Source organism: Bombina bombina, chromosome 3 (assembly GCF_027579735.1).
Source record: "Bombina bombina isolate aBomBom1 chromosome 3, aBomBom1.pri, whole genome shotgun sequence".
In the NCBI taxonomy this organism is placed as follows: domain Eukaryota; kingdom Metazoa; phylum Chordata; class Amphibia; order Anura; family Bombinatoridae; genus Bombina; species Bombina bombina.
In genome coordinates this window covers 628,493,468-628,511,583 of record NC_069501.1, presented here as the reverse complement: position 1 = coordinate 628,511,583, position 18,116 = coordinate 628,493,468, and the positions used below count along the sequence as shown (strand labels likewise).

Here is an 18,116-nt window from a genome sequence, read left to right as displayed (position 1 = left end):
TTTCCTGTTTTTTTTTTTTTTAATTGCTCACTTTGTCCTTTTAATGGATCTTGCCCAACAGGTCTATGCTCCCAGATGTTATTGATGACTTTGTCTTGAAGAATCCAGATTCCCAAGGACATGAGGCCATTTTCTTCTCCTTTTATGTCTTTTTCACCAAATTTGCATCTGGCGTATCCCTGGGAATCTCTACACTCAGTCTAGAGTGAGTACTGAGGCATTAAGATAGTGAAATGAATTATTAGGAAGAAGGTAATAGATACCCAGGTCTGAGTTGCACAGCCTTTCACATACTGAGAATAAGTATCTGCCTCCTGTATATATGCTTACTATAATACACATACACACACACACACAATGACACAGACTAACCGGTGGACAAATTATTATTAATCCTAGAACCCTGCTAGAATATTATAGATAAAGCTGCACCACCTCTGACTTTGGCCCATGCAGACTAAATGTGCATCTGGTGTTAGTTGTAATAATTTTCCATTTAGACATTTATTTGAGAAATGTTCTCTGTGTGAAAGGCGCAAATTAAAATGTGTCTCAGACTGGCTGGATAATCTCCCATAAGACATTCCACTGCAGATCAAATCATTCCAAGTTAAATATCTCTCTCACTCTCAAAATGTTATTGAACATTGTGCTTGGCTAAAGCATAAAGATATAGAATATCCAGTTCAGATAACAATACTGAGATGTATTTCACCAAAAGAGTCATGTTTGGTACTGCAGTTAGGTTAGGTAAAAAGTATATTAATATAACTGTTGGTTATACAAAACTGGGGAATGGGTAATAAAGGGGTTATCTATCTTTTAAAACAATAAAACTTCTGGTGTAGACTGTCCCTTTAACCAGAAGGGGAAGATTCTGTGGGAGACAGACTTCCTATATGGCAACTAATTTCTTCCCCTATAGTTTTGCAGGCTATAGAACTGGTTATTGTAACCAGCCCGAAACTGTAAATCTGACTCTAAAGCTGCTCATCTGTGCTGCTCCGATTGTATTAATATTCCTGGGACTTTTACTCTTCAAACTGTATCCTATTGATGAGGAGATGAGGAGGGCGAACAAGAAAGCACTGCAGAGTATACGGTAAGAAATACTGTATATGTACATTGTGTGTAGAGTCTCGCTCTTCAGAAACATATGTTCCTGAATCTAGTCCCTCACCCACACTAACCAGCAGAGTGGGGATGTCACTTATCATGACTGTTTATCTGCAGACCTACATAGCACTTAAGATGCACATTTGTGCGTAGTTTCACCCCACTCTCTAATGCTCTGGCGAGATTATCTAGCAAATCCTGTCGGTACTATCAGGTCCCAATTTTAGAGAGGTTTATCTACGTAGGGTTCTGGATGTGAAGGAGAGACACCTACATTTATAATATAATGATAGACAAAACATTAATCAGAGGAGGCTAGTTAAATTGTACCGTGATTTGCAGAGGGAACGCTCTGTCGTCTCCTCCGGAGCCGTAGCACTGAACAGCCGGTGGCCAGAAGAACTCCAGCTGGCAGTAAATAAAAGTAGCAAAAGGTAGACAAACTATCTGCAGTGTGAAGGCACTGAACTTATGTATAAAACATACCTTTTTATTGAAATTCATGTTAAAAGAATGACGTCACACTCCACTTATACCTACGCTCCAGGTCACTGTCTTTTCCCTTAGACTGTTTCTTTTTAACATGAATTTCAATAAAGGTATGTTTTATACATTTTCCGAATAAGTTCAGTGCCTTCACTCTACAGATACTTTGCGTACCTTTTTGCTACTTTTATAGTATAATTCATAACAAAAAAAAAGTGTGTGCGTGAATTCTCTCCATACCAGTAAGTTGTTTTTGTTTTATAATTGGTCAAATCTGCACAATATTTATTTACTAGTAAGGACAATAGTCCATATTTCCAATCTTTGAAGTGCATCTTGTTTTTCTGTGTGTCTCTCAAGATATGTTTGCACTTTTTTAGAAAGAGAGCTCTCTCTTAGTCTTGGAAGACATTCTTTCTTCTACAAGATATGACGAGTCCACGATTCATCCTTACTTGGTGGGATATTATCCTCCTGCTAACAGGAAGTGGCAAAGAGCACCACAGCAGAGCTGTCTATATATCTCCTCCCTTGACTCCACCCCCCAGTCATTCTCTTTACCTATGCTAGTAATAGGAAGGGTAAAGTGATAGTTTTTATTCCTTCAATCAAGATGTTTTTTATTTTAAATAGTACCGGTGAGTGCTATTTTTCTCAGGGAGGATATGGAAGAAGATTTCCCCCTGAAAATTGATGATTTTAGCAGCAGTTACTAAGATCAATTATAGTTCCCACAGATCTGAAGGTAATATGAGAAAATTCTTCAGTGTGGAGGACAGTCTCATGCAACAAGCAGCATTTGAGGTATGTTTCAGCCCTTTACTTCTGAGGAAATTTCATATATCAGAACTGGCTGATTTGGTTCCTTATAATGGGAACAGGGTAAGCAGTAGTCCTGTAATCAATAAGGGTGTTACTGTTTCTTCTGGGTGTTTTTTTTCTGACATATGCAGCTCAAGTAGATACGCAGCATGGAATACAGACACTGGGGCATTTTTACTATTTATCATAGAGCAGTGATTTTTAACCTTTTTTTTGCCGTGGCACACTTTTTTACATAAAAAAATTCTGTGGCACACCACCATCCCAAAATTTAAAAAAAAATCACACGTAGCCTAATACAGTATATATATATATATATATATATATATATATATATATATATATATATATATATATATATATATATATATATATATATACACACAAACACACACATACTGTATGTATTGTGCTGTTATGCCATGCCTCCTACAAACTACCCCTGCACTGGGAGTAAAAAACAAGCAAAGATTAAAAAATATGTCACACTGTTGTCAGTCTGCCGTGGCACACCTGAGGATCTCTCACGGCACACTAGTGTGCCACGGCACACTGGTTGAAAAACACTGTCATAGAGGATAAGTCGTTTTTTATTGCTGAGAAAAGAAGGACTTATATCGTTTTGTGTATTTCTTGGGAACCACATGGCTGTTTATAACCGCTTCCCATGCGGTAGTTTAAATGATTAGTGCGACGTCCATTGTGGGCGGGGACTATTTTCGCGCCTCAGACTTGCAGTTTACTCTGAAGGAGACAGCAGACATTAGCTCCGGTTGGGCCCTATCTGTGTTTTACACTATCCGGATTGGTATTCATTAGTTTGACAGTTCTCTGGGGGCAGGTAGGCGCCACAGTAGAGCTGTGGCAAGGTGCAGGGGTCGTTATTTAGCAAATTGAGTTTTTTTGCTTTAATGTTCCTGTAGAGGGTAATTTCTGCTCTTACATGTGGGATGCAATAATTTTTGGCAACTCTGTATAGACATACATAGTTTTTGAGCATTTATAAGAGTTTTTAAGTTTGTGTAGAAAAAGATTGTGCGCTTTTATAACTTAAAGGCGCAATACCCGTTTTTTACAACAACAAAAAATTAAAAAAATAAAGTGTTTACCAACTGTTGTGGTTATTACTACTTTGTTTAACATGTTTGACATTGAGGAAACTCATTGCTCTATGTGTTTAGAAGCCATTGTGGGACCCCCACTTACATTGTGTACCTCTTGTACTGATAGAGCCTTACACTGTAAAGAACATATTTTAGGAAATGAAAGTGTGTCTAAGGATGATTCTCAGTCTGAAGAGAATCAGGATATGCCATCCAATTCTCCCCAAGTGTCACAACCTTTAACACCCACACAAGCGACACCTAGTACTTCTAGTGCGTCTAATTCTTTTACTCTGCAAGATATGGCTGCAGTTATGTCAACTACCCTCAATGAGGTATTATCTAAACTGCCAGTTTTGCAAGGTAAACGCAGTAGGCCAGGTATTAATGTAAATACTGAACCCTCTGATGCTTTATTAGCCATTTCCGATGTACCCTCACAGTGCTCTGAATTGGGGTCAGGGAATTATTGTCTGAGGGAGAACTTTCAGAATCAGGGAATGTGTTACCTCAGACAGATTCAGACTTAGCGTCCTTTAAATTTAAACTTGAACACCTTCGCCTGTTGCTCAGGGAGGTCCTAGCGACTCTGGATGATTGTGAACCTATTACAATTCCTCCAGAAAAATTGTGTAAGATGGATAAATATCTAGAAGTACCTACTTACACTGATGTTTTTCCGATTCCCAAAAGAATTTTGGAAATTGTTAAAAAGGAATGGGATAGACCAGGGATACCGTTTTCTCCCCCTCCTAATTTTAAGAAAATGTTTCCTATATCAGACACCATCAGGGACTCTTGCAAACGGTCCCTAAGGTGGAGGGAGCAATATCTACTCTAGCTAAGCGTACAACTATACCTATTGAGGACAGTTGTTCTTTAAAAGACCCTATGGATAAAAAGTTAGAGGGTCTTCTAAAGAAATTATTTATTCACCAGGGTTTCTTGTTACAGCCTACTGCATGCATAGTTCCAGTAACTACGGTGGCGGCTTTCTGGTTTGACGCCCTTAAGGAGTCTCTGAAGGTAGAGACGCCCTTAGAGGACATTTTGGACAGAATTAGAGCTTTCAAGCTAGCTAATTCCTTTATCACAGATGCTGCTTTTCAGATTGCTAAATTAGTGGCGGAAAATGCAGGCTTTGCCATTTTGGCGCGCAGAGCGCTATTGTTAAAATCGTGGTCTGCTGATGTATCATCAAAATCTAAACTTTTAGCTATTCCGTTCAAGGGTAAGACCCTATTCAGCCCTGAATTGTAGGAAATCATTTCCGACATTACTGGAGGTAAAGGTCATGCCCTACCTCAAGACAAACCTCTTAAGATGAGGGGTAGACAAAATAATTTTCGTTCCTTTCGAAATTTCAAAGGAGTACCCTCTGCTTCCCCTTCCTCCACCAAACAGGAAGGGAATTTTGCTCAATCCAAGTCTGTCTGGAGACCTAACCAGGCCTGGAATAAGGGTAAACAAGCCAAGAAGCCCGCTGCTGCTACCAAGACAGCATGAAGGGGCAACCCCCGATCCGGGACCGGATCTAGTAGGGGGCAGACTTTCTCTCTTTGCTCAGGCTTGGGCAAGGGATTTTCAGGATCCCTGTGCATTGGAAATTGTGACGCAGGGGTATCAGTTGGAATTCAAGGGATTTCTCACAAGGGGGAGATTTCATCTTTCACGTTTGTCTGTAGACCAGACAGAAAGAGAGGCGTTCTTACACTGTGTAAAATACCTCTATACCATGGGAGTAATTTGTCCAGTTCCAAAGCTGGAACAGGGACAGGGGTTTTACTCAAACCTTTTCGTGGTTCCCAAAAAAGAGGGAACTTTCAGACCCAATTTAGATCTAAAATGTCTAAACAAATTTCTCAGAGTCCCATCGTTCAAGATGGAGACTATACGAACAATCTTACCAATGATCCAGGAGGGTCAATACATGACCACTGTGGACCTAAAGGATGCGTATCTTCACATTCCTATCCACAAGGATCATAATCAGTTTCTAAGGTTTGCCTTTTTGGACAAGCATTATCAGTTCGTGGCCCTTCCCTTCGGGTTGGCCACAGCTGCCAGAATCTTCACAAAGGTGCTAGGGTCCCTTCTAGCGGTTCTCAGGCCGCGGGGCATAGCAGTGGCGCCCTATCTGGACGATATCTTGATTCATGCGTCAACTTATCATCTGACCAAATCTCACACGGACATTGTGTTGTCTTTCCTAAGAACTCACGGTTGGAAAGTGAATGTAGAAAAGAGTTCACTTGTTCCACAAACAAGAGTTCCATTCTTGGGAACTCTGATAGACTCGGTAGACATGAAAATATTTCTGACGGAGGTCAGAAAATCAAAGATTCTAAATACTTGCTGAGCTCTTCAGTGGCTCAATGTATGGAGGTCATTGGATTAATGGTAGCAGCAATGGACATCGTCCCGTTTGCTCGCTTTCATCTCAGGCTACTGCAGCTGTGCATGCTCAGGCAGTGGAATGGGGATTATGCGAATTTATCTCCTCAGATAAATCTGGATTAAGAGACCAGAGACTCTCTTCTTTGGTGGTTATCACAGGATCATCTGTCCCATGGAATGTGTTTCCGCAGGCCATCATGGGTTATAGTGACAACGGACGCCAGCCTCTTGGGCTGGGGTGCCATATATCAATCATCAGGGGGGAACAAGGAGTTCTCTAGCGATGATTGATAGAGGTATCAAGGATAATCCGATGGGCGGAGACTCACTCTTGCAATCTATATCCCAGGAGTAGAGAACTGGAAAGCAGATTTTCTAAGTCGTCAGACTTTTCATCCGGGGGAGTGTTAACTCCATCCGGAGGTGTTTGCATAATTGATTCAACAATGGGGCATACTGGAATTGGATCTAATGGCATTGCGACAGAATGCCAAGCTTCCACGTTACGGGTCCAGGTCAAGGGATCCCCAGGCTGTACTGATAGATGCTCTAGCAGTACCTTGGTCGTTCAACCTGGCTTATGTGTTTCCACCATTTCCTCTCCTAACTCGTGTGATTGCAAGAATCAAACAGGAAAGAGCTTCAGTAATTCTAATAGCGCCTGCGTGGCCACGCAGGACTTGGTATGCGGATCAAGTGGACATGTCGTCTCTACCTCCGTGGAAACTACCATTGAGGCAGGACCTTCTCATTCAAGGTCCGTTCCAATATCCAAATCTAAATTCTCTGCAGCTGACTGCCTGGAGATTAAACGCTTGATTTTATCTAAGCGGGGATTCTCTGAGTCGGTCATTAATACTTTGATTCAGACTCGCAAGCCTGTGACGAGAAAAATTTACCATAAGATATGGCGTAAATATCTTTATTGGTGCGAATCCAAGGGCTACTCATGGAGTAGGGTTAGGATTCCTAGGATTTTGTCCTTTCTCCAAGATGGATTGGAGAAGGGATTATCAGCTAGTTCCTTAAAGGGACAAATTTCTGCTTTGTCAATTTTACTACACAAGCGTCTGGCGGATGTCCAGACGTTCAGTCTTTTTGTCAGGCTTTAATCAGAATCAAGCCTGTGTTTAAACCTATTGCTCCACCATGGAGTTTGAATTTAGTTCTTAATGTTCTTCAAGGGGTTCCGTTTGAACCCATGCATTCCATAGATATTAAGCTGTTATCTTGGAAAGTTTTGTTTTTAGTTGCTATCTTTTCTGCTCGAAGAGTTTCTGAGCTTTCTGCGTTACAATTTGATTCACCTTATCTTATATTCCATTCGGATAAGGTGGTTTTGCGTACTAAACCTGGATTCCTTCCTAAGGTTGTTTCAAATAAGAATATTAATCAGAAAATTGTTGTTCCTTCCTTGTGTCCTAATCCTTCTTCTAAGAAGGAACGTCTGTTACATAACTTGGACGTGGTTCGTGCCTTGAAGTCTTACTTACAAGCGACCAAGGATTTCTGTCAAACATCGTCTCTATTCATTGTTTATTCTGGAAAACGTAGGGGTCAAAAAGCTACGGCTACCTCTCTCTCTTTTTGGCTGAAAAGCGTCATCCGCCTAGCATACGAGACTGCTAGACTCATTCCACTAGAGCTGTGGCTTCCACAAGGGCTTTTAAAAACGATGCTTCTGTTGAACAGATTTGTAAGGCTGCGACTTGGTCCTCCCTTCATACTTTTTCCAAATTTTACACATTTGATACTTTTGCTTCTTCTGAGGCTATTTTTGGGAGAAAGGTTCTTCAAGCAGTGGTGCCTTCCGTTTAGGTCTCTGTCTTGTCCCTCCCGTTCATCCGTGTCCTGTTGCTTTGGTATTGTATCCCACAAATAAGGATGAATCCGTGGACTCGTCGTATCTTGTAGAAGAAAAGGAAATTTATGCTTACCTGATAAATTGATTTCTTCTACGATACGAGTCCACGGCCCGCCCTGTCATTTTAAGACTGTATTTATTTTATTTTTTAAAACTTCAGTCACCTCTGCACCTTTTTAGCTTTTCCTTTCTCTTCCTATACCTTCGGTTGAATGACTGGGGGGTGGAGTCAAGGGAGGAGCTATATAGACAGCTCTGCTGTGGTGCTCTTTGCCACTTCCTGTTAGCAGGAGGATAATATCCCACAAGTAAGGATGAATCTGTGGACTCGTCGTATCGTAGAAGAAATCAATTTATCAGGTAAGCATAAATTTCCTTTTTCTGCATAACCACCTATTTGCTGTATTTGATGTGCATTAGTACCTAGAAATGCACTCGCAGTACTAGTAAAGGCGTGAACAAGGTGTACTAACAGCATATTGTGTGTTGAGTGTTTCTGCTGTGTTAAGTTAGGGGGGGCATTCACTAAAGCTCATACACCTTTTCTATTCCTCAGTGAACGGGCTTCACAGAATTACATGAATTGATGTTATAGAATCCATTGTAACAAATGCTTTCTTTATATTTCCATTAAATTGTAAAAGGTGGAATCATATCATTCAAAGGGACGTCTCTTTATAATCATATATAACTACGTTTTTCTATAAGTACCGCAAAAAATGAAGTGGATTCACAGAAGTAAAATTCTGCAGACACATTGGACCAAAAACGTATTGGGTTGCTGAATTCTTGATTTAATTTGACAATATATTTTTTTCATTGTAGAGTATCAACATCATATCACTTAGAAAATAATAAATTGTTAATATAAATGGATATAGACTTAAAGTGAAAGGAAACCCAAAACATTTTCTTTCATGATTTAGATAGTGTATAATTTTAAACAAGATTCCACTTTATTTCTATTATCAAATTTGCTTCATTATTTAGGTATACTTGTTGAAAAGCATAGCTAGGTAGGTCCAGCACCTGGGTTCTATTTTCTGATTGGTGGCTGCACATTTTATATGCTCTAGCTCACTGGTTTTCAAACCTGTCCTCAGGCCTCCCCAACAGGCCAGATTTTCTAGATTACCTTGTGTGAGGGCAGATAAAATAACCATGTTTACTAAACGGCTGATTATTTCTCCTATGCTCCAGTTCAGATAGCCTCAAAATGTGGCCTGCTAGGGAGGCCTGAGGACAGGTTTTGAAAACCAGTGCTCTATCTGAACCATGAAAGAAAAAAATGTGTTTCCTATCCCTTTTAGGTAATCTTTAAATCCTACAAATTTATTCTCTGTTGGTTACCCTGGCAACAAGCATCTAGGGCAATGCACCTAATCACTGTAATGGCTTGGGTCATTGCATATTTGTTTTCCAAAACATGACCTCTAATTCACTGCAAGAACAGGGAGACAGCCAAAGCTTCAAAACATTTTTATGCATTTATTTTTAAAATGCATATTTTTGACACACACCATTGCAATATAAGAGGACAGGAAGTGATATATTAACTTAATGGTCCTAAACACCTTGAGATATTAATATAAATTGTTTAGTTATGCATAGTAAAATAACTGCAATATACTTTATACATGATAAATGTTATCCCCTTTTAATTTAGTTTGAAAAATTGTTGATTTTCTAATTCTTATAGCTGTAAATTCACACTGCAGATTTCTCATGGCAAACCTGACTTTATACTGACATACTCACTATGGGTAGCCTTGTTGTCTGTAGACTTAAGCCTGGGTTGGCTCCTTCAAATAAGACAAGTGGTGGGTGAAATTTGGCTATAGACTAACAATAGCAGCAATCGAGATGTTAATTTGTTTCAATAATGTTTAGGTTTGGCTGATACATTGTAATTACAAGGCATTTCTATTGTCTTTCTATAGACAAAGCTGTCCCTTTTTAACTAAAGGGACACTGAACCCAAATTTTTTCTTTCGTTATTCAGATAGAGCATGCAATTTTAACCCCTTAATGACCACAGCACTTTTCCATCTTCTGTCCATTTGGGACCAAGGCTATTTTTACATTTTTGCGGTGTTTGTGTTTAGCTGTAATTTTCCTCTTACTCATTTACTGTACCCACACATATTATATACCGTTTTTCTCGCCATTAAATGGACTTTCTAAAGATACCATTATTTTCATCATATCTTATAATTTACTATAAAAAAAATTATAAAATGAGGAAAAATTTAAAAAAAAACCCTTTTTCTAACTTTGACCCCCAAAATCTGTTACATATCTACAACCACCAAAAAACACCTATGCTAAATAGTTTCTAAATTTTGTCCTGAGTTTAGAAATACCCAATGTTTACATGTTCTTTGCTTTTTTTGCAAGTTATAGGGCAATAAATACAAGTAGCACTTTGCTATTTCTAAACCATTTTATTTTTTCAAAATTAGCCCTAGTTACATTAGAACACTGATATCTTTCAGGAATCTCTAAATATCCATTGACATGTATATATTTTTTTTTAGTAGACAACCCAAAGTATTGATCTAGGCCCATTTTGGTATATTTCATGCCACCATTTCACTGCCAAATGCGATCAAATAAAAAAAATCGTTCACTTTTTCACAAATTTTTTCACAAACTTTAGGTTCCTCACTGAAATTATTTACAAACAGCTTGTGCAATTACGGCACAAATGGTTGTAAATTCTTCTCTGGTATCCCCTTTGTTCAGAAATAGCATACATATATGGCTTTGGTGTTGCTTTTTGGTAATTAGAATGCCACTAAATGCCACTGCGCACCACACGTGTATTATGCCCAGCAGTGAAGGGGTTAATTAGGGAGCATGTAGGGAGCTTTTTGGGGTAATTTTATCTTTAGTGTAGTAGACAACCCCAAGTATTGATCTAGGCCCATTTTGGTATATTTCATGCCACCATTTCACCTCCAAATGCGATCAAATTAAAAAAAAAAACGTGAAATTTTTCACAATTTTAGGTTTCTCACTGAAATCATTTACAAACACCTTGTGCAGTTATGGCACAAATGGTTGTAAATGCTTCTCTGGGATCCCCTTTGTTCGGAAATAGCAGACATATATGGCTTTGGCGTTGCTTTTTGGTATTTTGAAGGCCGCTAAATGCCGCTGCGCATCACACGTGTATTATGGCTAGCAGTGAAGGGGTTAATTAGGTAGCTTGTAGGGAGCTTGCAGGGTTAATATTAGATTTAGTGTAGAGCTCAGCCTCCCACCTGAAACATCAGACCCCCTGATCCCTCCCAAACAGCTCTCTTCCCTCCCCCACCCCACAATTGTCCCCGCCATCTTAAGTACTGGCAGAAAGTCTGCCAGTACTAAAATAAAAGCTATATTTGTTTTTTTTTGGTGTTTTTTTAAAAGCATATTTACATATGCTGCTGTGTACTATCCCCCCTTAGCCCCCAACCTCACTGATCCCCCCCCCCCCCAAACAGCTCTATAACCCTCCCACTCTAACTTAATGGGGCGCCATCTTGGGTACTGGCAGTACCCAGTTTAGAAGAAAAAATGTTTTTGTTTGACATTTTTTAAACTTTTCTGTAGTGTAGCTTCCCCCCACACAAAACCAACCCCCACCCCTCTCACGATCTCTTTTTGTGCTTTTTTTTTGTGTGCTTAGGCTACTTTTAACTTTTTAACCATTTTCCGTAGTGTAGCGGTTCCCACCCGCTCCCGCCCCGCGCACGCGCCCACCCGCCACCCTCCGTGCGCGCCCCCCGACGGTCCCGCCCCCGATCCCGCCCCCCTTGACGTCACATGGCACACTGATGGCCGCCCACCCGCCTCCCAAGTCGGCTTCACCCACCAACGATACCGGCCATCGATGTCCGGTGCAGAGAGGGCCACAGAGTGGCTCTCTCTGCATCAGATGGCCATGTAAGGTTATTGCAGGATGCCTCCATATCGAGCAGGGTACGTCCTCAAAAAAAAAAAAAAAAGGCAGTTAACGCCTGAGGACGTACCCTGCACGTCCTCGGTGTGGAAAGCAGCTGGAAGCGAGCAGGATCGCTTCCAGCTGCTTTCCACACCAAGGACGTGCAGGGTACGTCCTCGGGCGTTAACTGCCTTTTTTTTTGAGGACGTACCCTGCACGTCCTCGGTCATTAAGGGGTTAATTTACTCCTATTTATCAATTTTTCTTCGTTCACTTGCTATCTTTATTTGAAAAAGAAGGCATCTAAGCTTCTTTTTTGTTCAGAACTCTGGACAGCACTTTTTTTTTATTGGTGGATGATTATCCACCAATCAGCAAGAATAACCCAGGTTATTCACCAACAATGGGCCGGCATCTAAACTTACATTTTTGCATTTCAAATAAAGATACCAAGAGAATGAAGAAAATTTGATAATAGGAGTAAATTAGAAAGTTGCTTAAAATTGCATGCTCTATCTGAATCACAAAAGAAAAAAATTGGGTTTAGTGTCCCTTTAATGACTTCTATAGCCCAATATTGTGCATTACAGTTGGCTGATTGATGTAATCGGAGAAGGTGCAAAACTTAAAAAATATTGTATAAATTTGATTCCCTCTCAATTTGCTTGGAAACAAGAGAGCCACTTTGTCTCTCTCCAAATTTGACAAATTTTAGGTGTCTCTCTGACATAAATTTCGGGGGTCCCTTTGCAACCAGCTGCTCTTCTTTCAATAGTGGAATAGCAGACCCGGTGCAGTCAAGATGTCTGGTAGAACACTCTATAGCCACAAGTTCCAATCTCTTTGTAATCTTACACTCAAAATCTTCAAATAGAGCGTAAGCTTCTGCACAAAACTTCACCATAACTAATTTGAAGTGATTCCTTTACATACAGGACACTGTGCTGATATCCCCACGGGGGGAGCTGTTGCAGGCCCAACCACTTACACGTTGCTGAAAGCCCCAATGAATATCCAGAATACCAAAACAAAAATAGTCCTCAAATGTGGCACATCATTCTGTTCCCTATTAAATTCAGCATAGATTTAAATCAAATTTAATTAAGAGGAAATCTTGCTTGAGGCAGCGTAAATTTGGCTAAATCACAACTGCCATTACTCCGCTGCTATTTTTGCTGCCTTCTGTGACAGCCACCCGAACACATCACAACTATGTAGATTTTTAATTTTAACATTTGACTGCATTGACTTGCAAAGATTTGTTGAGTTTTTGGCTGAGAAGGTTGCAGCTATTAAGATGATGATGTTACAGAAGATTACTTGAAACTTTAGATGCCTACACCTCAAGACTTAACTAATTGGTTCCAATACCTTCTCTATTGTTATATAGAATGCTAAGAGACTGCAGGTAGCTGCCCGGATACTCCAGAATACATTTGACATGTTTAATTAAATTACAACGCGGCAATGCTCTCCCATGCTACAACTTGAGATCTGAACCCTCCAAGTGGATGGAATTGGAACAATTCTTCCTACCTCATGTACACCTGGAGGATAACATATGGAACCCACTTCTGTGTTCTGATTTGAGGGTGCCAGGCCCAATGGCTCAAACACAGACATTTCCCTTTAGTGGCCATGGCCCTTCACCATTTTTTTTACTCACTCCCTTAGAGGACTGATTTATGGCCTACCAAAATTCTATTAGATCAGATTAGATCTACAATAACGTCAGATTTTAAATAAACGTCACTTTGATCTACATCACCTAAGTGCACTCCTATGACATTGGGGCTTTTTTGAAGATCACCCTAGACACCCCCCTCTCCTTGGAAAGTGAGCTGGAGCTCAGGTTCCCAGCTGGTGAAGCCTCTTTTGACACATAAGTGCCTTCTGAACTTTTGTACTTTTGATTAGCCATGAAGGAGGTGGCACGGCTCACAAATGCCGTCTATCTGTCATCCACATTCCAGGAGTGGACAATTGGGAAGCGGACTTCCTGAGCAGACAGACTTTTCATCCCGGGGAGTGGGAGCTCCATCCAGAAGTGTTCTCCAGGTTAACAACCAAATGGGGATTACCAGAATTAGATCTGATGGCGTCTCGTCTGAACACCAAGCTCCCAAAGTACGGCTCGAGGTCGAGAGATCCTCAAGCCTTTCTGATACTCTGGCAGTTCCTTGGAACTTCAGGTTGGCATATCTCTTTCCTCCGTTTTTTCTCCTTCCGCGAGTCATCGCTCGGATCAATCAGGATTAAGCATTGGTGATTCTAATAGCTCCTGCATGGCCTCACAGAATCTGGTATGCAGATCTAGTAGAGATGTCATCTCTGCATCCGTGGAGACTACCTCTGAGGAAGGACCTTCTGCTTCAAGGCCCCTTCCTTCATCCAAATCTCGCTTCTCTGAAGCTGACTGCTTGGAGATTGAACGCTTGATTTTAGCTAAGCGTGGGTTTTCCGAATCGGTCATTAAGACCATGATTCAGGCTCGTAAGCCTGTCACTAGAAAGATTTACCATAAGATATGGCATAAATATCTTTATTGGTGTTATCTTTTCTCCAGGAAGGCCTCGAGAAGGGGTTATCTGTCAGTACACTCAAAGGTCAGATTTCTGCTTTATCCATTCTGCTGCAAAAGTGTCTGGCGGACGTGCCGGAGGTACAATCCTTTTGTCAGGCCCTGGTCAGAATCAGGCCTGTATTTAAATCAGTTGCTCCTCCTTGGAGCCTTAACCTTGTTCTTAAAGTTTTTCAACAGGCTCCGTTTGAGCCTATATATTCCATAGATATTAAGTTATTAAGGTTTTGTTTCTTCTGCTTGGAGGGTTTCTGAACTTTCAGCATTGCAGTGTGATTCTCCTTATCTCATATTTCATGCAGATAAGGCAGTTCTCCATACCAAGTTTGGTTTTCTTCCTAAGGTTGTTTCGAACAGAAATGTTAATCAGGAAATTGTTGTTCCTTCTCTCTGTCCTAATCCGTCTTCTCATAAAGAACGTTTGTTGCACAACTTAGATGTTGTGCAGGATCTTAAATTCTATCTGCCGGCTACGAAGGACTTTCGTCAGTCTTTTGCATTGTTTGTTTGCTTTTCTGGAAAATGTAAGGGCCAGAAAGCTACTGCTTTGTCTCTTTCTCTCTGGTTGAGAAGTGTTATTTGTATGGCTTATGAGACTGCTGGACAGCAGCCTCCTGAGAGAATTACAGCTCACTCCACTAGGGCGGTGTATTCTTCTTGGGCCTTCAAGAATGAGGCCTCTGTAGAACAGATTTGTAAGGCTGCGACTTGGTCTTCTTTGCACACTTTTTACTAAATTCTATAAATTTGATACTTTTGCCTCGGCTGAGGCTTTGCAAGCAGTGGTGCTTGCAAGAAAGGTTTTGCAAGGAGTGGTGCCTTCTGTTTAGGTTACCTGCCTTGCCCTCCCTAATCATGTGTCCTCTAGCTGGGGTATTGATTCCCAACAGTAATTGATGATTCCGTGGACTCACTGTGTCTTAAGAAAGAAAACAAAATTTATGCTTACCTGATAAATGTATTTCTTTCTTGACATGGTGAGTCCACGGCCCTCCCCGTTTTCAGACAGTTATTTTATATAAACCTCAGGCACCTCTGCACCTTGTTATTTCTCTCCTTTTCCTTCGGTCAAATGACTGGGGGTTGTGGGAAGGGAAGTGATACTTAAATACATTTATCAGGTAAGCATAAATTTCGTTATTACCCATTCCCCAGTTTTGCATAACCAACATGGTTATATTAATATACTTTTTACCTCTGTGATTACCTTGTATCTAAGCCTCTGCAGACTGCCCCCTTATTTCAGTGTTATTTACAGGCTTGCATTTTAGCTAATTAGTGTTGACTCATGAATAACTCCACAGGAGTTATCACAATGTTATCTATATGGCACACATGAACGAGCAGTGTTTTGCTGTGAAAAGCTATAAAAATGCCCTGAGATACAGGTTCCCTTCAGGGGCTTAGAAACAGGCAGAAATTTAGACGTTTAAAGGTTACTAAAGTATATTAATATAACAATGTTGGTTGCGCATAGCTGTGGAATGGTAGTAAAGGCAGTCTCTATTTTTTTTTTAAACAATACAATTTGGAGTAGACTGTCCCTTTAAGACTCAGTGCCCAGAAGTTCTTATGAATCTGTGCCCTAATGTCTAGAAAGTTATCTTAAAAATATGGAGGCAAATGTCTACCATTCTAGACTGCAGATTGATCTACACTGTGCAATCAGTGAACCATGGGATGCTTTAGACCCGAAGTTGGCCTTGGCAGTGTAATTGGTGTGGTAAAAAGATGTATAGATCAAATGTTCCGGGTTGGTGCCCAGACTAAGGAGAGGTTGTTAACCTTCCTTACCCGTTCCTCTTTTGCGTTTTGTTTTCGTACAACACTATTTAGTACTTATTGAGTAGGCTACAACACTATTTAGTACTTATTGAGTAGGCTACAACACTATTTAGTACTTATTGAGTAGGCTACAACACTATTTAGTACTTATTGAGTAGGCTAGAATCTCTTTTCAATGTGCTTTAATTTGTAATTCAGTAGTAGACATTTTATTTATTTTTGTTTGCACTGAAACGTTTATTATATTTATGCTTTATTAATGACCAAGTGTTCCATTGTAAATGTTGGCAGTTTATGACTGTTCATTGCTATGTGTAAATGTACAAACTTATATTCATTTGTTATCTTGAAAATTTCAATAAAAGCTCATTTAAAGGGACATAAAACCAAAAAAAATTTATTTCATGATTCAGATAGAGCTTATGATTATAAACCACTTTCCAATTTACTTTTATCAAATTTTCTTTATCTTCTTATCCTTTGTTGAAAAGCAGGGTTGTAAGATCAGAAGTGGGCACGTGTCTGCAACACTATATGGCAACAGTTTTGCAACAATGTTTTACATTAGCAACAGCACTAGATGGCAGCGCTACTTCCTGCCATGTAGTGCTCCAGACGTACACACTGCCTGCCTAGGTATCTCTTCCACAAAGAATAACACGAGAACTAAACAAATTTCATAATAGAAGCAAATTGCAAATGTTTTCAAAATTGTATTCTCTGTCTGAATATTGAAGGAAAGATATTGGGTTTTATATCCCTTTAATTAAAAATAAAAACACATCCTGTTACCTACAAATAGCATAAATCATAGATGGTTTCTGCATATTGCAGAATTTTGAAAATGTGTTATAGGTTTTTGCTTTTTGGCCAGTCTAGGGAGCATGGGACAGTAGCAAGAGGTATTTAATATCCTTTCAAGTAGTTAAAAGAAAGATTTGAAAGTTTGTGATGCAAGGAGAAATATTCCCTCCCAAGAGACATTACGTACCTCTGATCTAAAATACCAGGTCTCATTGATGCAGCCAAAAAGTCATTTCTTTTGGGTTGGAGTATAAGATGAGGAAATGTAGCTTTTCTTGTTCTCGACATCGTCTTTATTTGCTTCATATATTGTACTACAACTCATCTCACAATTGTTCTCTTCTCATTCCCCAGAGACAGTGATCCAGACTCTGATTGTGACTCTCACGAGTTGGCAAGCATTGTATGACCACTGTGAAAGCTCCGTCAATAAGTGGGAGCAGCAGAGACAGTCTGATGAATCTCTGATAGGGAGATACCAGCCAAAAGCTCCCTACACTACGTCCGCCACTGTCTGCAGCGCCCATGCCGGGTTCCTTAAAGTCCCACCTGGTGCTACTTGTGCCTGGCACACACTGAAAACTGCAGTTCTACTGACTACATTTTGCACTAACATAGGGAAGAGCTATTAATTTAAATGTACATTTTGTGAGCTGTTTTTTTGTATATATGGACTTTTTCCCATATGTGGTGAGAATTTTATAAGGTTTCTCTGCCCTCATGTCTTATATATATTTTTTTTTTTTAAACATGAGTTTTGTGGCAGCAACTTGTACTTGACATGAAGCCTTAAGTCACAGTTCTACAATGGAATGTGTGTATGTATATATATATATATATATGTGCTTGTAATAATTATAAATATTTGTAATGTTATAATTTATGTAAATGTATATAAAAATATGCATTTTCTGAGGATGTTATAAATAGTGAGTTTATTTCTTACATATATAGAGATGTAATTGTACTTTGTGATACCTAAGAAAGGTGTTTGTTTTATATGACTGCAGAAACACTGGATGTAGATTAAAGAACGACATTACTGTATGGAAGAAATGGTGGGCTTGAGTGCGCAAGTTAAGGAATCCAATGATGTCATGGAATGGACCATAGCTGGCAAAGCTGGAGATGTTCTAAGACTGAAGGAAGCGCTTAATAAATAAGTTAATGCCACAATAAAAAGGTTTCTTAAAATATTACAAGCTCTATGATATCACAAAGTTATAAGAA

The 18,116-nt window shown here is 39.8% G+C and overlaps 1 protein-coding gene across 2 annotated transcripts in view; it reads left to right on the top strand.

Annotated features, from left to right (window-relative positions):
- The window catches only part of MFSD2A (MFSD2 lysolipid transporter A, lysophospholipid), a 48,253-nt gene extending 30,451 nt beyond the window's left edge, over nt 1-17,802 (top strand). The window contains exons 12-14 of one of the 2 annotated variants that reach the window (XM_053707303.1): nt 62-205; nt 926-1,102; nt 17,241-17,802. In XM_053707303.1, coding sequence (XP_053563278.1) covers nt 62-205; nt 926-1,102; nt 17,241-17,295 — 376 coding nt within the window. In that variant the 3' untranslated portion in view covers nt 17,296-17,802. Of the gene's footprint in view, nt 1-61; nt 206-925; nt 1,107-17,240 lie in introns of those variants that run through there. The other variant, XM_053707304.1, reaches the window with a different exon arrangement.
- Nucleotides 17,803-18,116: the final 314 nt, after the last annotated feature.